This window comes from Uloborus diversus, chromosome 6 (genome assembly GCF_026930045.1).
Source record: "Uloborus diversus isolate 005 chromosome 6, Udiv.v.3.1, whole genome shotgun sequence".
Taxonomy (NCBI): domain Eukaryota; kingdom Metazoa; phylum Arthropoda; class Arachnida; order Araneae; family Uloboridae; genus Uloborus; species Uloborus diversus.
Window position 1 is genome coordinate 147,551,452 of NC_072736.1, and position 23,034 is coordinate 147,574,485.

General features: G+C 32.3%; 1 protein-coding gene across 1 annotated transcript in view; it reads left to right on the forward strand.

Moving 5' to 3' along the window:
• The window catches only part of LOC129223845 (structural maintenance of chromosomes protein 3-like), an 86,351-nt gene that overhangs the window by 32,491 nt on the left and 30,826 nt on the right, over positions 1 to 23,034 (forward strand). Inside the window, exons 13-18 of the mRNA XM_054858208.1 lie at positions 2,017 to 2,120; positions 2,236 to 2,335; positions 6,541 to 6,704; positions 9,998 to 10,139; positions 14,459 to 14,609; positions 17,179 to 17,328. Of these exons, the coding sequence (XP_054714183.1) occupies positions 2,017 to 2,120; positions 2,236 to 2,335; positions 6,541 to 6,704; positions 9,998 to 10,139; positions 14,459 to 14,609; positions 17,179 to 17,328 (811 nt within the window). The remainder of the gene's footprint in view (positions 1 to 2,016; positions 2,121 to 2,235; positions 2,336 to 6,540; positions 6,705 to 9,997; positions 10,140 to 14,458; positions 14,610 to 17,178; positions 17,329 to 23,034) is intronic.

Here is a 23,034-nt window from a genome sequence, read left to right on the forward strand (position 1 = left end):
AACGACCAAACGGCACAACCTTGAGGGTCACGGATATGGACAAAATTCTAGATAGAGGTCATATCCCACTAGATATGAGACCAGGTAAAGCGGTTTGACTGCATAGGCCCTAGTTTGGCTGTAAGGAGGATCCAAAGTTGCTAGTTTGGACCCAGAAACGCAATGGAATTTCTACTGGATTTTCAGACTTCGACACTGTATTCGATGTCTCAACGTATTTGGCATCTTTTGTTAGTACAGCAAGTGTAAGGGGAGAACACCTATGTGTATTTATGGGCATTATTTTAGTTACGTGAAATGTCGAAACGATTTCGTATTTTTTTTTTGCCATGTGCAATAAATTAGAGCTTTCCCCCCCCCCCCTCTCATTTTTGCTTATCATTGTGGAATATCTTTGAAAATAGACGATAAATATCCTGTAAAAGTAAATGCTTTCATTAGCAAACGTATACTTTTTACTAGCCTAGAATTAATATAAAACGAAAATAATTAGTTTCATTTGCAAACGATAAATATCCTGTAAGTATGTTATTTAGGCATTCAAAGGAGTCCAATTTAAATTTGAGAACCACTTATTAAAAATTAGTATTCAACGTAATTAGTTCAAAGGCAAGTGCATACAAATGGCTCATATTGCAGTACAAAAGCAGAAAAGGGGGGGGGGGGGGGGGAATGGTAATTCTGAAAGAAACTCCATTGTCAAATCTGGGTCCAAATTAGCAACTTTGGATCCCCGTTGCAGCCGAACTAGGGCCTATGCAGTCAAACCGCTTTACCTGGGCTCATACCGAATGGGAATGGACCTATATCTAGGATTTTGTCTAAATCAACCCTCAAGGTCGTGCCGTTTGGTAGTAAGCATTCAATATACAGTTGTGGCCATTCGTAACAAACTCGAAGGGACTTAATAGATTTACTTTATAGCCATAACTTAAGTACGAGGGCAAATCAAAAAGTCTTAGCGACTATTTTTCCCCCGCCAAAAACAGTACATACAGGTATTCACAAATATACGTAGTATACTATGTACCTTACGTTATTTCTCCACATAGGTCACAACACCGGTTCAGACATTGGTCCCATCGCAGCACTAAATTAGAGATCCCCATGTGGTAGAATTCTTCAGGCTGCTGTGGAATCACCGTCGGGCCGTGTTCTTGGCTTCTGTCCTGCCAGAAACTTCTTCAGTGAACCAAAATCGTAAAAATCACCAGGTGCAAGATCTGGACTGCAGGTGCATTTCCCTGTGAATTGCTATGGGCTTTTGTCCCTTGTTCCATACAAAACGAATAACACTTTGCTACTCATAAGCTGTGAATGTCTGAAGAGCAACTGTCATCTTAAATGACTGATAGCAGCTCCGTTCTTTGGAGCAAAAGGCAGATACGGCTGATATGGTTCAAAGAAGTGTCACTCCTGGGATTGTATATGATCACATTGTATTCACAGCCATATTTTGGCTGAAAAAAATTGGCGCAAAGACTTTTTGACTTGCCCTCATATTAAAAGTTTGATAATGGACAGCAAGAAGTAAAGGGGAATTGAAGCTATTACATTATGGCCATAAATTCACTATTTTCAGCTTTGCTATAAACGAATGTGACTGTATATACATGAGTATCAGGTCAATCGTTTGTGTTCACATTAAGCTGATTCAACTATGAAATATTCTTATGGTTGAATGTTAGATGGATGGAAAATCATGCCAGTATTATTTATTGATGTTAAATAAAGAAATGTCTTTTTGTCAGATATAAAATATTTTTACCACAATGGTCTCAAATTTAAAGCAAGTTTTTTATTTGTTATTATTTTTTTGCAAGACAATGGAAAAGCATCATGTTACTAAATGAGCGATATAAAGAGGCGTTGCTGTGTTTTGTGTATCTGGTATTTTATCTGACTCAAAAGCAAATGTTTTGAACGTATATGAAAATAAATTTGCTTAATTATTCTTTAAAAATCTTCGTTTCTTTGTGCTAATAAGAATGTTCTGAATTCATATTTATTTTGTAGGAAAAAACAAAAGAAATGGAAACTCAGCGAGAAAGTATTGATAATCAAAATAAGGGTTTTTATGAAATGAAGAAGAAAAAGGATTCTCTTCAAAGTGAAAGAAAGTAGGTTTACTTAATTTATAGCTAAAGCCACATGTCTTTTGGTTTCCTAAAAACTATGATTACTTATGAAGTTTTATGTTATATTATTCAAATTAATTTTCCTGTTATTTTAAAGTGAGCTTTGGAGGCAAGAAAATGCTATGCAGCAAAATTTATCAATGCTGAAAGAAGAGTTGTCAAAGAAAGATCAAGGTTTAAGATCAATGACCGGAAAGGTGTGTTTTTGTTCAATTTCATTTCTTTCATACAAAATAAATTTATTGCATACTTTCTTTGCTTTCAAGTTTTTTTTTTTTTTTGCTATTTAAGTTATAATTGTTATTTTATGCTGTTTTTGCGAGAATCAAATCTTTATCATGCTTTTTGTAATGCTCTTTTCAGACTTGGATACAAAGTTAATTTTTGTTTGAGAAAACTAACTAAATTTTAATGGACCTCACAAATGTGTCCTAGTTGAACCAAACTGAGAAACATGTTTAGGTAAATCATTAACATTTATACAATACAACAAGTTAGAAAAAATTTCAAAAAGCTTATATAATCCTAAAAAAATCTGTCCAGCAATATGACAAAGTATTGCAGAAACAATTGAAGAGAAACTTTAAATCTTATACCAAATGTCCGCACATCGCCGATGTTATCCGAACAGTCCTTATTTCATCTTGATATCGTACTCCAGGGACTTGAATCAGACTAAAAATACGAGGAACATGGTAGGCCGACCAACCTAACAGCAACCATCAATCAATGGACATCTCAAACAGAAGTTGACATTTCATTACCAGTCTGGAGAATTACTAGAGCTGGAAGCCAAGGGTTGTGGGCATGGGTGCAAGACCTTCCGTCTCAGGTTGGATTTCCGTCTTGGAGAAAATTTCTGAGACGGAGGTCGGAACGGAAAGAAATTCGATGACTTTCCTTCAGTTTTTACTTAAAAAAGATAAATTGAGTGTTTAAAAATATGCTTTAATTACTGAACCGTTCCATAACTACGAATTTACATCGACACTCTCTCGATTTTTAACCATGGGCTTGTTTTGTTTGCAACATACTTTTGGAAGGAGTGGCTTTTAGACTCGCTCCATTATTTCCAACTCACTGCATTGCAGACCGCGAAGTTGCTCATTATTCTCCCTGATTTATCTAATTAATCGTCTCTATTTGAAAATTTAACCTTTTCTCTTTCCGTTTTCGATCATCCTTTTGTTTTTTTTTTTTCAAAAAATGTCTTAGAGTTGAATCTAAACCCCCGATTGAGAGTGATTGCTGACGGGTGAAATGTTTACGCCACAACATAGTGCGTCCACACACCAGGCAAAACGGGAACTATCAGGGACTTTAAAGATTTTAGTGAAAATGGGAATTTTGGAAAGACTCGGGGGAAATTTTCGAGCTTGTTTTGAAACACCGATGGGCAACTGTTCCTGCATTTTCAACATGTTTCTGGTAAATATTCTTGGACTTGAGGAATCACTAAATTCTAATGTCTTCCAATCTAACACTCGCTAGAATGGACATATGAGGGGGGGGGGGGGGGGCGAGAGAAAGAAAAGGAAACGAGAAAAATAATGGCAACACGAAATTGCGAAAAAACCCTGCTCTTGCAAAGAGAGTGAGTCCGCAAATTAGTCCACGATACTGAGGTCTTAAAACGTTTGTGTTTTTGGACAATCTAAAACGAGGGAGGGGGTGGCTACTCAAGGGATCCAGAATAAAATATCGAAAAACTGAATTGAAAGTCGTTTTTGAAGCTAGGAGTGGTTCGGGATTTTCCCACTGCAATTTCTTAAAAATTTAAAAGTCAAAAATGTTGAGGCTGTCTTTAATGGTGTGGGGAGGTTTAAAAAAAAAATCGGAAATTGGAGTCTTAAAAACACTAATTTAGGCAATCTTTGGTGAATTGCTGAGATGGTTTTGGTGTTCTAAACGGAAAATGTTTTGTAGCTGATGTATTAAAAACTGTTTGAGGCTATACTTAAGTTTCATAGGAGAAAGGGAATTTGGGACCCTCTCCCGAAAAGTGTTTGTAATTGAAGTCTTAAAACTTTTAGGCTGTCTTTGGCAATGTCAAGGGGGAGGGGGCTCTGTTTAGGCGAAATTCCGAAACTGGAGTCTTAAAAGCGCAACTTTAGACCGTCTTGGGATTCGGGGTTCCCCTTCCCCGAAAAAAATTCGAAGCTGAAGTATTCAGAACTCAGCTTTAGGTTATCTTTGGAGACTAAGGAAGGAATTCGAAGGCCTTCTCTCAATAAGTTTTAGAACTTAAATTTTTTAAACTTTGGTGATGAATAGGGGAAATCGCAAATTTAAGTCAAATTTGGTGAACTTAGGGGAAGAAGTTCGGGGGGGGGGGGGTTCTTCCTCGAAAATTTCTCCATGTTCCTGAGTTGACGGTAAAACATTCTTTTCAGTGAAAATTTCTTTTCCCTGTCAGATCAATTGATAGCTGCGGAGTTTGTTTACATTTTCTCCATGTTTGTCACAGTGTCAGAAAGCACTGGAATGTTGCATTTCTTTTCATGTCATGTTGAGATATGGAAAATCTTCAGGCATAAGACTTGGGTTAGCAAACTAGCTTAAACTAGTAGTTGCAAAACTACCAGGAATATAAGGTTTATATATATATACAGTAGACCCTTGTTTTACGCGGTTTCGATTATTTGCGGTTTAAGATTTGAGACCTGTGTTTTAGTTTACACTGATGAGTTTCGGTTTTACGCGAATGCAGTAATTTAAACAGATAAAATTTTCCCCTCCTTCAAAATCCAAAGTCCTAAGGATTGCAAATTGCACATAATAAACTGCATTTTAGTGTGCTAATAATCTAGCTTTGGCCATTTGAGACATTTTATGTGAATGGTTCCAGAGCTCTTTTCAGAAGTAAAGTTATTAAACTCACACAGTTCAGAACTCACTGGAATTTAGGAGTGACAAAGAGGGACAAAAGCAACGAGGATACCGGTACATTGATAGCACAGAACCAAAAACGTTAACTTTGAAAATTTTGAGCCACTCCTTGACAATAGAAATGATCTGTCTGATTTTTAGTGAAGGAAAATTCTATCATGGAAATGATCATGGATGCGTTAATGCTCTTCAAAGAACTATAGACAAAAATTTTTGACTGCCAAAAGACTATCATGACCATCTCCTTTTCATAAACACTAAATTAATGTGAGTTTTCTTTATTCAAGCTGTGCATAGAAATTGATATAGGTACACATTAAAATTATTATACAGTAAGTCATAACTAGAATGAAGTTTTTTTTTTTTAATCTATGGAACCTAACCACTATTTTGACATTAATATTAAGACTTAATTTTCACGGTTTTGATTTACTCAGCATTTCCAAGGAACCTAACCCTTGCGTAAAATGAGAGTCTACTGTATTTAAAAAATATACACACTCGCATTTTTATTTATGTATAGATTTGTTGGGGCAGCATTTTCAAACCTGTGGCCTTTAAAGAGGTAAAATTTGTTAACTAATTGGGGTTTCCCCCCCCCCCACATAGAAAATTTAGTTTACTAGGCATTATGGATTTTTTAACACTTTATCATTTACTTACAGTTATATTTCATTGGAAAGATAAGTAATTTAAAAAATTGTTTACTTAAAGTAACCTACAAGGAAAATCTCAAAATATAAAACATACAGGCTGCGTTTTCTCAAAAAAAAAGAAAAAAAGAAAAAGGTATTCTGCTTTTTTGTTTGAAATTCATTTATTTCTGAAGCAATATGAGTTTTTGCAAAAAATTCTCATTTTGAATTTTAAATTTTAAATCTGAATTTCAGCTTGTTTCTTTTATTTAGCTGTGCCATGTTTCATAAAGAGATTTTTAGAGTTAAAAGAAAGAGAAAGAACACATGAAATCATTATGTATCTTTTTTTATATATATAATGATTTGATGTATCAAAATTCAGAGGGGATTTCAATATCCCCTCTAAAAAGTATGTCCACTGATCTCTATATAACTTGGTATGCTTATTATAATTTATTAATGTTGCTTTTCTTCTGCTACTAATTCAGGATACTTATCTGTCCTTCAAAGTGCTTTAAAGAGCTTAATTTTAGTGCACTGTTGAGAATGGCCTTTAACAGCAAGGACCAATTCAGAGGCAAATTGGTTCTTTATTACAGGAACATTAAGCGTTAACAGAACTTCAAAAAGATTTTCTTTTTGTGTTCCCAATATATTTTTCTAGTCGCCTAGCGATCTGGTGTCTGGAAATTTGTCGGAACCTGTTTGTGGAATTCATCTGAAATAAATAGTTGGAGCTCCCTTCATAAATTCCTCTCTGACTGTAATATTAAATGTTATTAGCTTAAATTGCTGCAAAATTTGTTCTTCATTCATTATTCAGATGCATAACTTTTAACATTTCAAATGCTTAACTTTTTTGATTTTTTTCTTAGGCTACTTTGAATGGACGTGATAGTGTAAAAAAAGTACTTCAAACATTTCGAGACAAAGGAGGAACCCATGAACAGATTGCCAATTCGTACTATGGGATGCTTATTGAGAATTTTGATTGTGATAAGACTATTTATACAGCTGTGGAAGTCACATCTGGAAACAAGTAAATATTTTGAATTTCATTTGTTGTGTATTTTACCTTCCTTGTGTGTCTTGTGCTTCTCAGGCACCTTTTACATTTTACGAGGTTCTTTGCACTCTCTAGTTCTAAAACTTTTCTCCTTGACCACTTTACCAAGGCTAAACTATATTGAGCTGCCTAGTAGGCTGCATTCCTGTTAACTCTCATCCCCCCCCCCTTTTGTATTTTTATTTTTTTAATTTTGATTTTGCCCTGCTAGCCAAAAAACTTGCCTTTTATGGTGCTATTGATATCATATTCTGATTTGCTGGGGTGGGAAATCTACTCCAATGGCATTGAACTGCCACAATTTTGAAATCCTGCCACATTCTGCTTCAAAAATGGTCCTTGCCAAAAATAGAAAAAGCAAAAGTTTGGTTTTTGAAAACTCAACTCAGTTGTGTAGTCCAAAAACTAATTAACCAATTTTGCACCTGTCTGCAGCCGAAAATTATTTAAAGTTTCATCTTTAAAAGCGTGCCAAATTTCCAGACTTAAATATTAGCTTAGCTTTTATATTCAAATGTTGGTGACCAATCTTATCGCTTCGCCATCATTCATTGTGGTCTTTTACTATATGAGTTGATAAAATCAATGCAGTGAGAGTTGTTGATCACTTATTTTTTTTGACTTTGTTAAAATGTTTATGGCAGAAATGGAGACGTCACATTTTTAATGATATTTTATTATGCAAATCGTAAAATTTGAAAAAATTTTGTTTTAATTGCGAAATTTTGAAATGTCCATTGGTGACTTTTCATGAAAATCACTTTTCTTGTTAAATCTTTTGTTTTAGAGATTTTAAAGTATAAATTACTTTTTTATTTCTTGCACTAGAAAGTCGCTCATCAAAGTATGATGGGTGAAAATAGCTTCTCTTCTTCCACATTTTAGGGAAGCAATTGTCTGGTTGGTGAAACCCTAAACTCCAGTAGATAGCTTTCACAGTTGACCACTTTTTCGTTTCTACGTTCCCTGAAATGACACATTCCTACCAGTAAAACAGTTAAAGTACGGGATCCAGTTCGGCCTTGTCGCAATAAAGCCTTTCCCTGCATGTTAAACATTACCACAATATAGTATCAAATTATCATACTGTGGAGCAAGTTTCATTGTTGAAACTCATACGTTACTCGATCATTGGCTATTATATATGTGAGGATATTATATCAAACATGTAAAATATAAAGAAATAATGCTAAATTTATGGTTTTTGAAATGACTTTAAGTAATAATACTGCAGTGGTCAAATGATGCTATAAAATAAATCTACTACATTACACAGGGGCGGCATTTCAGCATTTCATTCGGGGGGTTAAGTGTTTTAAATATGAATTACTGTTTGACCATCAATTACATGGAAAGGCTAATATCCGGTTTATAGGCGGAAATGGACAATTCTATTAGTTTATAGGGCTGTTAGTTGGTTTGTTTCAGATGTGCACGTTGGCCTCTCTATTATTTAGCCTTAGTTTTGTAAACATGAAAATTTGCTCACAGCAGCATTTTTTAAATCTCAAGTATATTCGATCCATATTCTCACGGTAAAAATTAATTGATTTATTCATTCACAACAAAGTTTCTGAGCTTACTATTTTGCTTTTACGTTCCTGAACGAAATGAAAATATTTTATTTTCTTTTTGTTGTTTCCATGGTAACTATTTTTGTTTCTCCTTATTTTATTTTTGAGAATGCAATAAATGAATAAGGCACTAGTGACATTATAAAACGCGTGCATAAAGATCCCATTGTTATTTTCCCTTCTCCCCTGCTAGATTATTTCAGATGGAATCGTCTTTACTTGGCAGATTGCCAAATTACATACAATCCGTGGTCAAACAGTACCTAAGTATGGAACAAAACACATATTGGCTAACAGCAAGTAATCATGATATGGGGGGGGGGGGAGATTGCTCCCCAGAAAAGGTATTTGTTGATGGGAGATATTTTTTTCAAAAATAGTATGTATTTTTAAGGAGTATCTATTAAAACATACTATGCATTGAGCAGCTGAAATGTGTTTCTAACAGAAGAAAGTGATGAACACTCAGTAAATGGACACACTTAAAATATGAGCGTAACAATCAAATTAAAATACCAAGGCATTTTCTTGTGAAAATCATGCAGCCACACCACTGCACGGGCCTCTCATAACTAGGCTTGCCAGATGTCCCGGTTTGACTGGGACAGTCTCGATTTTCAGAAAACATCCCGGTGACCCGGCCGGTTCACCTTACGTCCAGGAAAAAGATAAATTTATTACAAATGACCAAAACGGGTTTTAAAATAATTAACTGTGAAGGATTATTTAGGATAGTTACTTTATCATTTGTAATTTTGACTTGTAAAATTAATACCGGATTAGCTTGTGAGGATTTTTACAAGATTAAAGCCACAAAAGACTGTCTAAAAAAGTCTCATAAAATGGTACATTTTTTGCCGATGACATCATAAATGACAAAATGTCATTCTGTGTTGCCATTCACAGAGCAAAACATTTAATTCGCATCTTTACTCACTATTGGCAACGATATGGTTGATAGCAAGCGTAGAGCGCAATTTTAATTCGCTTCTTGATTATCATAATGTTGAAACGGAGTACAAAATGTGCCAAAGAGCATCATTTATGACGTCATCAAGACCACGCCTTGTTTGCAAAATCGGACATTTTAAAAAGGTAATTGAAAAATAACTGTTGGGAAAATGAAAGAATTTTATGGGTACATGTAATTTTTTTTGCTTATTCTATCAATTTCAGTGACTAAAAGTACCTACTTTTGACTGAAGGAAACAACCCCATCAGCCTATATGAGGAAAATAAGTCTTTAGATAAAATTAACCATGATTCTTCAGTTTTTTCTGTTCTGAAAAGGCCGGTAAAGGCTTGATGAATTTCTAATAATTTAAAAAATGGAAAACACTTGCTCATGTCTGAAAATGTGTTGAGTTTCATCAACCATTACGGAGTACCAGCAAGATTGTTTTTCTTGAACATTGATTTGCGATTTATGTAAATTGAATTTGCTCATTTTTTATCATTCTTCTCGAAAAATTTGGGGATGCGACCTTCCCCTCTCGACCCCCTATTTGCCGCCCCTGACATTTACATATTTGACTACAGAACGTTCTTTATACTTGTTTGTTACGTTCAAGAATTGCTCTTTAAAAATGTAGTTACATTTTGTGTTTCTTTCATTTTTGATATGTTTGTAATAGGCAAAGGTACTAATCTTTTTAGAAAACAATTACTCATGTATTTACTTATAACTTGTAGGTTATTTTACCATATTGTTGAAACTGATAAAATTGGTACAAAAATTCTCCAAGAAATGAACCGTCAGCAATTACCTGGTGAAGTTACTTTCATGCCGTTGAACAGATTGATGTATAAAGATGTGCAATATCCTAATACAAATGTAAGTGCAGTAAATATTTGTTTTACAGTTGTTTTAGGGAGTAATCTATTATATTATCGAATAAATATTTTCTCTTGGTAATAAAAAATTCATCAGTAGTGTTTCAATGCATGCTGTGTCTTAGGTTTTGGCTTATTTTCAAACTCTGAATGAAAACTTAAGTGTTGTGTTCAGCTTTTTTATAATGAAACTTACTTTTTTGATGTGAGTATTATAGCTGGATTTATGCTTTCTTTGTTTATATATTTTTTACTGTCATTTCTAAGTTACACATTTGTTACTATCATATACAGAATATCTATGTACCTGGATAAAATCATGATTTTGGCAAAAAAAATGCTCTCAAGTCATGAAAACTGATGATTGCTCATTGATTTCGAGCTCTAGAACATATATAAGTATCAAATTTTACTGATAAGACGTAAAATTTATGACTTTTAGGTGTTTTTCATGCATAAATTTCATTTTACCCCTTTCGAAATATGATTGCATCAAACTTCAGTAGAACTTCCTTGTTTTTGTTTACTATGTGATTCTACCGTTTAGATATTAATAATTTTATGTTAACTGTTATTTTTAAGCTTTTTTATATTTTGTATGGTGCAATTGAAAAATCACTCACTCTTTATTTTGCCACCCTCACTCAAAAATTTTAATTCATTTGCATCCAAGCTAGAGTTTGATTTTTTTAAAAATTTAAATCAAATTTTTTTTATTGTTTTTAAATTTCAAAAATGTGTAGATATTGAAAAGTGAAGAAAACTTGATATCAAAGCATTTGGAACTAATGAATTCATTCATCTTGCTCTTAAAATTAGGATAAATTCTCAAAGTATTTAATATATTTTTTAAAGATTTATATAATACAGTATCATGTTTAGATAAAATGTGATTTTGTTTTATGCTCTGCTTAAGAATAAGGTTTCCATCATCATCAGGGTCCAATACAGGCTGATTTAACTACCTTTTTTCAGTATCTTCACAAAAATCTTATTTTAAAATTGGTACTTACACAAAAATCAAGTAATAAAATCAGCAACTTCACAAAACTAACTTTAAAAATCGGAACAGTCGCAAAAAAATATTAAAAAATCAAAATTTTTACAAAAATCAGCATTTTAAAATAGAAAACCTGTTTTTCTGTTTAAAGCAGTTTATTCATAAAATAAAATGCTAAGATGATTTATATGAACAATCTCGTATGTAACAACTTTTTTGTGGAATTTTAACTCATTTTTAGCTGGTTTTTTTTTTTTTTTTTTTTTTTTGCCAAATTGCATTTGAGCAATCTTTTAGCATCAGTTTTCAGGGGCTGTTTTTCTAATGATTTCCTGACTTCTACTCTGTGCAAAGCCCATTGAGCTGAGGTACCATCGTATTTCTCCTACATCTAAAAAAAAAAAACTTGCGCAAAAATAGGTAGTGAGAAAAGAATAGCCCCTGATCATGTACGTTTTGGTGTAAAGTAATGTGGTGAATAATTACCTTACTTAACATTGAAAACGAATGTGGTTCAAATGGGCAAAATGAAGTCAAGCCATTAAAATTAAAATAAGTTTATTAATGGAATATAAAGCTAATTGATATAAAAAAAAGGGTTAGACACAAGCCTAAACGAGCACAGACGATCCTTTTACTATCAAAGCAAACAAACACCTAACTACGAAGGGGAGTGGCTTAAAATGATGTAATACAAAAAATAAATGGAAAGCGAATCAAATCATTCAATAAAAAGAAATCAAAAGTTTCACTTTAGCATTATTAGTCATGGTGCAAAAAAAAGAAACTGCAATTTTTTTTTGTTCTGAACGGCAATTTTGGAGTAAAAGCAATATTTCAAGAGTGAAAATTTGTTACACACACAGAAAAAGGGATCTAGTAGTTTTGCCCGTTGAAGTTAAGATTGTATAATGCATTATATTGTTAAATTTAATTCAACACCTCCTAAAAGTGCAAAATTAATTTATAAAAATAAAATCAAATGATTTAAATCAACGAACCCAACTATGATCGAAGCCTGTTCAAGCTAATACCGCTCATAAAGATAAAAAAATAAATAAAAAAAAAAAGACATCCTATGTTTCTATAAATCCTACATTAAATAAAAATACCATGTTTTTAGTACCACTGGAACCACTTTCAAAATTTTACAGTATTATTAGGATCCAAGACCGCCATTTGTCGCTATTGTGGTTCTTGATGTGTTGTTTTTGAGCATTTGATGTTCACAAGTTCCTGTGACATAAATATATCAATGATGTTGATGACCATAAGAATGTGGCAGAAAAGCCCCATCGATAATTATATGGATTTTATCTTGAAACTCAAAAAATCGAAATGTTACGCTGTGTATGGTCATTTGACAAAATTTCTGAAGTTTGTCTTCCCTTTTTCCAATGGCCAAGCATTAGTGAATAGAGGCATTAATAGTAGATAATTGTAACAAAAGTGATAAACCAATCGAATTTGGACACTGTTGTTGCCTTAGTAATGCAACATTCAAACAGCGTCCGCACATCACGTTCGCCACATCAAGCGGACTTACTCACATTTTCCGAACAGGGGGAAACATTCATACATTCAAACGTGCGTAAAGCGCATGTCGATACTCTCACAAAATAGCGAGAAAGCGTTCATCTCGTGGAGACCAATGAAATGCAACTCCCAACTCTACGGACGTCAGAGCCATCAGATATCTGGCTTCTAGGCACGTTGACGGGTCCTGCACAATACGGCTTGTTGTCATGGCAACGCCGGCTGAAAACTGGTTTTAGTGAGAAAAGTATACGTTGGTGACGGATGTGCGAACGCAGTGTGAATGTTGCATTAGAATAATTAGGCTCAGTAAAGGACTAAGTAGAAAGTGTAGATGTAAGTAAAGAAATGATTCGTTATTACAAAGCAGTACCCTCTGGAGAATAAAAAGAAAACAAAAATTTATAAGAAGTTAAAAGAGAACATGGAAATTAAATCTAATCCAATTCTAAGGAAAAAGAGAAAAAAAAATATATGAAGATAAACTTGTGTTTTTTTTTTTTTTTTTGCATCATCATTTTATTGTGATGTGGCAATAGAATTGAAGTATCAATAAGGTACATATAATTCTGTTCTGTATGCAAAATGTAATAATTGTTGTTTATATGAAACTTTTTTTTCTTATATTTTTTTCAACAAAATGTCCTTATGTGACTTTGTCTCCTTGACACCTGATATTAGAATATAAAATTGGGTCTAAATATTTATTTAAAGACCTTTAGGGTTTCATTAGAATATGAAAATCATGTATTGCATTACATATTTATTTATAATTTTTTTTGTTATAACAGTATCTCATCCCATTATATTTTGTTTCAATTTTGGATTTCTAGAAATATATGTGGAAAGCATAGCTCAGATGGTTGCAATTTTATTTTCACAAAAGATGAAATTTAAATAATTTTTGTGAAAAATTTAGGTTTTTTCTGAAAACATTGCATCTCATGAGTCATGAAAAGTTACAAGTAAAAGTCATGGAAATCGTCATGAAGATAAAGTAGTGAAAAGCTAATCATATAAAAGATTTTAAGGAATATGTTAAATTAACTGCAATATTGATTAATAAATAATACTGTATTATCTATGAATTTTTACAAAATTGTATCTTTTCTTTCTTTGTAATTTTTAAATTAGATGATTTAGGTTTTACAAATTGGTATTGTGAAAGTTTCAAAAGTTCTTTGTTGAATGCTTAGAAAGATTACTTAGTGCCACTCTGTGAAATAAATTAGTTTAAATGCTTTGAATGTATAACAAAGAATGCTTTCTTTCAATGCTTTAAATTTTCACTTTTATTTCTAAAATTTAAAAAGCTGTCAATTTTAAATTAAAAGTAAAATGCAATTGCATAAATTTGCCCTTTTCTGTTATTTTACTTGCATTAACAATTATTTACAATCTTTATCCTTTCCCTAAATTATGTGTTAAATGGATAAGGTTGCACATGAAGAACTGCATGATGACTAATTATGACATTTCGTTTTCAATTGTTTTGAGGCACAATTTTTCGTTTTGTTCATAGTGATCTCGATAGTAAATTCAAATATATTTTCTCTTACACACATGCAAAGTGCCACTGTTGTCATAAATCTTGGTTGTGAGACTGCAAAACAAGTTTAACAATAAACATCTGCTGGTAAACATTGCACCTGAAGCAATGTAGCTTCTGTGTTGACTTTATTTTTACTTTGCAGCTGGTTAAAATCAAGTTCAGTATCTTCCTAATTATTAACTTGATTTTTAATTTTTGAAAATGCTTTCAACTAATTAAATGTTTGTGGCAGGATGCCATTCCAATGATCAGTAAGTTGAACTACGAGCAGAAGCATGAAAGAGCCATGAAGTACATTTTTGGGAAAACTTTAATTTGCCGAAACCTGGAGGTTGCCACACAGATTGCTCGAACATCAAATTTAGATTGCATTACACTTGAAGGTAAATCGAAACTATTTTCTCTCATTTTGAGAAGAATTTTATTTAATGAACTCGTTTTTTATTTACTGTATTTCTTGTTTATATATTTTTGAGAAAAAAAAAAAAGTAATGCAGTTGATATTCTCAAATCCTTTAACTAGTCTCTCTTTAAGTTAGTGTTTTCGCTTTTTTTTTTTCAATTCTATCTCGGGGGGGAAATTCTTGTTTTCGATGCTATATTAGCTAGACTCTTTGAAAATAGCTAGATTCGATAAGAATAACCCCTAAAAAATCATTGTAAGGAGACCACTTTATTGCATAAAAAATATTTTGAATGTTATTTAACCTTCCGGTTAAAGAGTATCATAGGGGAAAATTCCCAACAGGAAGACTTCACTAGAGGGAAACTAATGTAGTATTTTGGTACAAAATATTTTCCAAATCATTTCAGAGTAGTAAGTCAATTAATGCTGATTGAAATTTATAACCTAAATTTCTATCCATTCTACAGTGTGGTGAGGTCTGTAATATAAGATACATATACCCACTAAGTGCTTGTTTCCACCACTAAATGTAGCTGCAATTATTTTTTGCAGGCTTAATCAAAGACTTTCATTCCTCTGTCTAATAATTTTCAGTTTTTAATGCAGTCAACTCCTGAATATCCACGGAATTGAGTGGCACCAGTGCCCCAGATAATAAAAATCACAAATAAACAGCAAAAAGGGTAAGATGAGGGGCAAATAAGTTAAAAATTGTCCTTTCTCAAAAACTTAGCTGTATTGATACATGATACTTTCTACAAACAGTAAAAAAAAACAGTAGATATTTTTCACAATTCAGAGCTTAACATCATGAAAGAACAAGTGTACAATGAAGAAAGCCCAAAAATTAAATAAATAAATAAAATAAGTTTAAATTTACAATTTTACGACACTAAAACAGCTATTGGTATTTGCTTTTTGCTGCGAAAATACATGTTCCCAATAGTCAATCGACTCACGGATAATCTGCTCACGAATCATCGGGAGTTTACTGTACTAGCAGAATTTAAATCAAAGGGGAGGGGGGGTTACAAATGCAGGGAGGGAGTTAGGGAACTTTAATTTTTAGGGAAATATCAAGGGATTTTGAAACAATAACAAAAATTCAGGAAAAATTGATTAAATGAAGAAAAAAATGTTTTTTTTTTTTTTTTTTTTTTTTTTGCCTTGAAAAATTAAGTACCCTTGTACCCTACACATTTTCTGCCAATAATTTGTTTTTAAAAAGTAAAATTAATAAGGTGTGATTATACATTGACACATATTTGTTCATCTTTTTCCTCAAGGTCAAAGTATTGAATCTTAACTTATTGACCTTAAGATGAACTTCCCAAGCTTCAGTGTCTGTAAAGTTGTTTATTTTATGAAGCTTGAATTTAACTTCCAAACGTTCCATGCTAAGTAAAATAAACAACCCTACATGCAAAGAGGAAGCCGTCATTGATGACTTAGCTCCCTTGCCTTCATTCATTGTCTTGAAGTAATTACTGTACTGTAATCACAATTTCAGGAAAAAATCTTTGTTTTTTAAATTAATACTGATAAAAGCTTAAAAGTTATTACTTGGTGTTTTTAATTTAATTGCTAAAATTGAACCTTAAAGGAAAATCAACTTTGTTTTTTGCCATCATATCTTTCACTGTCGCCTTAGATTATATAAAGTTTTTTTTTTTTTTCCAGGCTTTAAAATTCCTTTATTTTAAAACCAAGTTATATGCATATAAATTTTTAAATCAATTATTGGGTTTTTGCATTTTAATGTTTGTTACAAAAGTAATCTAAGATTTTTTTTGATTAAATTATGAAATCATTTGAAATCGAGTTGTGTACATAAGTAAATATTTTCATTATTTTTTTTAAATGGTTAAATTGCTGTATTCATTCATTTAAACCTAAGTTCTTGATTGGAGAATAGCTCAATATGACTGGTTAAAAGCTTTCAACTTGTTTTACATAATGTCCACTATTTACATAAGTTAAACTACATTGCTTTTGTACTTTCACTATTACTTGTTATTTTTGCAGCAGCAATTATACTGCTTGAAAATTCAGTTCAAAATTATTCCCATATAAACTTTTTAGTTTTATCATGATAAGATATGTTAAGAGTGGTTTTAATAATTTCTTAGATTCTTATGTTAAGTGGTCCTGGAAGTAAAGTATTTGTTTTAGATTTCCTATAATATTTCTCTGTAGATAATTTAAAATACTATTTTTACTAAAAAAAAGAGCATCTTTTCAAAATATATTTTTAACTAACAGCTTAAAGCATTTAAAACATTGCATTTTATTAAACATGCAATGGTTTCAGGTATTGTAAGTAATGGAAACCATAATCATTGGTAGCGTAAATCAGGGAAATTTGTTGAACTTAATTGGGGAAAAGTCAGGGAAATTTGTTGAACTTAATTAGGGAAATGTCAGGGAAATTTTTTTTCACAGTTCCTGTGGCCACCCTGAAATGCCAATCATTCAGGTGTATTTTATTGATCATTCCCTCCACTTTCTTTGATGATATAAAAATTTAATCTGTTTTTATTTTGTAGGAGATCAAGTGTCTCATAAGGGAGCATTAACTGGTGGTTATTTTGATACTAGAAAATCTAGGTTAGACCTACACAAAGCCCACATGCAACTTGTAACAGAAATCACTGAGCAAGAGAGGCAATTGACCCAGCACAGGAAAACCCTTACAAATATCCTTTTTTGTTTTCTTTTTTTAAATTGATTGAAGTATGATTGCATAGCTAAAAAGTTGTTTGTAGCATTTGCAGGGGTCTGTCAAGGATTTTTCACAGGGTCCGTTTTTTTGTGAAAAATCAAATAATTTTGTGAAAAATGAATTAATTTTGTGAAAAATCAAAAAATTTCGCAAAAAAAAAAATTTTTTTTTCTTTTTTGTTAAAACGAAATTTTAGAATTTAGAGATGGCACAAACTGCATCAATTAAACTTAAAGTTGAGTGCTTTCCTCTTCTATGTCGAAAAAATCATTCTGGATTTTTTTTTCTGATATTTGGTGCGGGTGCTCTTTCAAGTATCAATATTTATCTACCATTCTACATTATGTTAAATTATACTAGATATATTTCTGTACAGCATTTAAAATACTTGTAACAAAAATATAAATAAATAAAATAAAATTCAGAATAGGGTTCAGCATTCAACTTTTTGACCCAAGACACTCTTAAAAAGCACAGACTTTCGTTTAATACTTATAAATTTCGTGATTTTAACAAAAATAAAAAGATATTTCAATTGTTTACCTCTTAACAAAGCGTAATAATCATCAAAAATTCGAAAAATCGGATTCCCATAGCGGATGCAAAGAGATCGCAATTCTCAAAGTGAATTCATCAAAAGTATAAAAACGGCTTGTAAAAGAAATATTTTTGATAAAATTATTTTTAAATTGCATTTTAGAGTCCTATGATAAACATATCATTAATATCTGTGGATAAGTTGACCCCCCCCCCCCCCAAAAAAAAATAATAATAAAATAAAATAAACCATCTATTTAGCATTTTAATTTCTGACTCATAACAGAAAATGGAATTTTACTTTAAAAACTTGAAATGAGAGTTCTAACAGAAATAAAGAGACTTTTCATTTATTTGAATCCTAATAAAGCGAAGTTAGCTTGAAAAAAGAACAAAATATGATTCTCATATCGGATGTTAAAAGATTGCATTTTTCAAAATGTAGACATCTAAAGAAAAAAAAAACGGTAATTAAAAGAGTTTATTTAAAATTAATCATCCTTGTTAGCATTGAAAAATCAAAACCCATATAATTTTCTCCCAAAATAACAATTAAACATCGCACCGCACTGTAAAAACGCAAATATTGACGTAAAAACGCAAATATTGACAAGCCGGCAAAATGATGAGAATATTTTCTAATCAAGTCATTATAAAGGTTCAACGCCAGATGCTAAGTGCCAGATGCTAAGTCGTGATAATTTTGAAGTTGGTTACCCTATCTGAAGCGATCATATTTTTTCCTCACCCTTACTATCCCTTTGCAGTTCTAAGTTCATTTTGCAGATATATATTATTATTGTTTATTAAATCATGAGCAGAGAAAAGTGCTTACCAATGCCTTTTCAGAAAAGTTTACAACAACACCGCTGCTAATTAGCTGTGATAAAACAAACAACCATTATATTTATTTGGCAGTAGCAATTTATCGATTGCAAGAGTGCCGATTTTTTTTTTTTTTTTTTCAAAATTAGCTGGTTTTGTATAAACTGATCCCTCTAATTTGACTTTAAAAAAGGTTCCAAAAATTATCGGTTTATACACAGAAATATGCGGTTTATACACAGAAATATGCGTTATTTTGCTTTCAGATTTGCTCTTTCAATAAACAATTTGTGACAGATCCGATCTTGTTTATCAGAATTTTGTGAGGGGTCCGTTTTGTTTGATCGGGATTTTGTGAACGGTCCATTTTGTCTGATCGGGATTTTGTGAACGGTCCATTTTGTCTGATCGGGATTTTGTGAAAGGTCCGCTTTGGTTGATCGGATTTTTGTGAAGGGTCCGTTAACGGACCCAAATATCCTCTGGCCAGATCCCTGATTTGGGTTGAAATTAATTTTTCATTTTGGATTCATCAACAGTTGCTATTTCTCCTACTAACTTAAAGATTGAAAAAGTCCAGTTTAAGCTACCTTTTTTTATAATGAAAAGCTACAATCCAGTTGAACATTATTTGTAGCTGTACCAACGTAATATTTGGAGGATACTTAAAACTTCTGATAATATTGCTAAATCTCCTTTTTTTTCTACAGAAAAAGTGTTTAGTTAGGTTATTCAAAAAAAAAAAAAAAAAAAAAAAAAAGGGCTTCAAAATGCTGGATAAGTCAAACTGAACTGAAATGCTCTTTTTCGTATACTTATCCTTATTGTAACTTCAAGCTGACAGTTCATTAAATAAACACATATCTTAATATATAAAAATCTTCTGTGCGGACGTTTGTCACCATAAGGCTTTTAAACGGCTGGACCGATTTTGATCAAATTTTTTGTGTGTAATTAAGTTGTGGCAAGCATGGTTTCGAAGTGCGATGGATCGAATCGGAAACGTTTTTGTCAATTAATTAATTTAAACATTAGATGGTTATATCTCCCAAGTGATTAATATTTATTTTAACCTATTGTTGAGCCAGAACTTAAATAAATATTTAACCCGTTGCCAAACGACAATAAAAAAGCCAGCTCTGCTTTTTGTAATGAAGTTTCCTACTGTGATATGTCAATTGAGAATAGATAAAACGTCGAGAGAGAGCGAAGCCTTCATTTCTTGAAAGCAATGATTTTAGGTCCAGTGATATATTTTAAAGTAAAGTATTGGAAGAAATTGGGTTTCTTTCACTAGGTTCACGAAAAATGCGTATTTTTCGTCTTAGTTAAAACATGTAATCAGATCGGTGCCTCAGGTTTTCCTAACCAAATGCTCAGAAAGTACCGTACTTAGCAACATTGTACAACCAACAACTTGGCAAGAAGACTTTAAAGATTTTCAAACTAATTAGTACATTATTAAAGTAAAAGATGGTGGAATTTAAAGAATAAACAATTTTTTTTTCCGTCCAGATGTACCCAAAAGATTAGTGCATTAGAAGATTTTTATCTTTGTTGGAAAGAACAAATTAGGCAGTATATGTGAAGATCATTCAAGGACGCAAGAAAAGATAGTAAGTGAGACAAATGCTCAGCGAGAGAGCGGGATTTAAAAGTTTTCGTTCAAAAGATCGGACCGCTAATCGGTCAGAGTTCGAGTCGCTCACTGATTGGCTGGATTACACTAACGTGGTGGCTTGGCGACTTTGGCCATAAACAATAGAGTTGCGGGATTATTTATTTACATTTTACAGCTACTGTTAATGTAATTTACTGCATTTTTTGTTTACTTGGCAAAATATTTTAAACTGCAAGGAATTGTTTTTGTTTTTTAAAGAATGTTTAGTCATTTTAGTTGAAGAATAAGTTTTTTTACATCGAGAGGGGGGGGGGATGAGTGATTTTCGCTTATTCAGGGAACTGTTTTTACCATTATCATTTCTTTAAACAATAGCTTTTCATTGTTTTATTCTTTTTCATATGGGGGACGTTGCAGCGGGATTTCCCGTTTGTTCTTGATGGGTAGTTAGTTTTTTTACACTTAATATCTGAGCACGATTTTTATCCTTTGAGTATCGCTGAAAGAACAAACCATGCAATCTATGACGGTCTTTCAAGTACGCGAGAAAAAATAGTTAATAAAACGACTGCTCAGTGGGCATTAGATAAATCAAGTTGTAATAAATATGTGTATTCTGACACCAAGCAGCTTAAAAGATTTTCTTTTTACTTATTTTTTTCAACAAAAAGGTTCAAAGACTTGATAGTTTATTGAAATTTTTCACCTTTTCAATTTATAAAGTTTGAACAGAACAACGTCTGTCGGCTCCTCTACCAGGCTACCTCCGGTTTTCCTGGATTGGAATCTTCACCATTAAAATACCAAAAAGTTCACAGTAAAAATACCATTAAAATCAAAGTAAGCACAACACTTTTTTTTTAAAGTTCCCTTTTAAATGAGGACAATAACCTTTGTAAACCTGTTGACAAAGGACAATAAGAAAGCCAGCTCTGCTTTTTGTAATGAAATTTCCTACTGTGATATGTCAATTGAGAATAGATAATTTGTAAAGAGAGAGAAAGTGGAGCCTACATTTCTTGAAAGCAACGATTTCAGGTCCCGAGCTTCTCAATGGTCCCGAGATATATTTTAAAGTAAAGTACTAGAAGGTTCATGCAAAACGTGTGCTCTGTCGTCATAGTTGAACCATGTGACCGGATCAGTGCTTCAGGTTTTCCTAACCAAATGATCAGAAAGTACCGTACCTAGCAAAATTTGTTTCTCGGCTCAAATCCATCTGAGTTTTGACACCGATGTCAACAATACTTTAAGGATTTACAAACTAATCAGTACATTATTAAAGGAAAAGATGATGGAATTTAAGGACGAAACAAATTTTATTTTTGTCCAGATAAATTACAACTGGGTAGTTCTGTACCCAAAAGCTCAGTGCAGTTTAAGATCGGGGATATTTCGATATTTAGGAATCTGCCGAGGTCGTCTCATTTTTGGCGTTAATAACTTTATTTTGGTAACTCTGCTGATTTATAGTAGCCCTATGTAAATAGATGTTTCCGTTCTCTTTGTTTAGCTTTGCAATGAAAAATACCTCTCGCGCAGGCGCTGGAGCCAAAAATTGATGCGAATGAAAAAAAAAACACCAGATTCCCAATTATCAAAATATCCCCGGAAGATCTTTATCTTTGGTGGAAAGAACAAATTAGGCAGTATATGATGTTTTAAAAGTTTTCGTCCAAAAGATCGGACTGCTAATCGATCGGAGTTGACTTGCTCACTGATCGGCTGAATTGCAGTAACGTGGTGGCTTAGCGTCTTTGGCTATAAACAATAGAGTTGCATGATCGTTGGTTTACATTTTAAAGCTACTGTTAATGTAATTTATTGTATTTTTTATTTATTTGGCAAAATATTTCAAATTGCAAAGAATTGCTTTTCGTTTTTAAAGGGTTTTTAGTCATTTTAGTTGAAGAATGTGTTTATTTTACAACGGGAGGGGTGGGAGGGATGAGTGATTTTCACCCCTTATTCAGAGAACTGTTTTTACCTTTATAATTTTTTTAAACGATATCCTTTCGATTGTTTTATTCTTTTTCATATGTGGGATGTTGCAGCATGATTTCCCGTTTGTTCTAGATGGGTAGTTAGTTTTTTACACTCAATATTTAAGGACACTTTTTATCGTTTGAGTATGGCTGGAGGAACAAACCATCAAGTACGGGGTAAAAAATAGTTAATAAAACAAACTGCTCCGTGGGCATTAGATAAATCAAGTTGCGATAAATATACGCATTAAGACACCAAGCAGTTTAAAGCATTTTCTTTTCACTTATTTTTTTCAAAAAAAAAAAAACTGTTTAAATACTTGATAGTTTATTGAAATTTTTAAACTTTTCAATTTACAAAGTTTGAACAGAACAACGTCTGTCGGGTTCTCTAGTATATATATATGTGTGTATAATTTTTTTTCTTTCTCATTCACCTTTGATCTGATCTTGATCACTATTTATATTTAAGGTTTGTACGGGTCATGGAAATCTTAGGAAGTCATGGAAAAAATAAATTTCAGACCTGGAAAAGTCATGGAAAATTAATATTTTCACTTAAAGTCATGGTGTCTTGGGCAGTAATAAAGTAACAGCACCTAAAAGAGCATTAGAATTCTTGAATGATTTTGCAGTGTTGTATGTAAAATCTATTAATACTCAAAAATTGAATGATACCAAAAACAAATTTGAGTTAAGGAATCCTATTGCA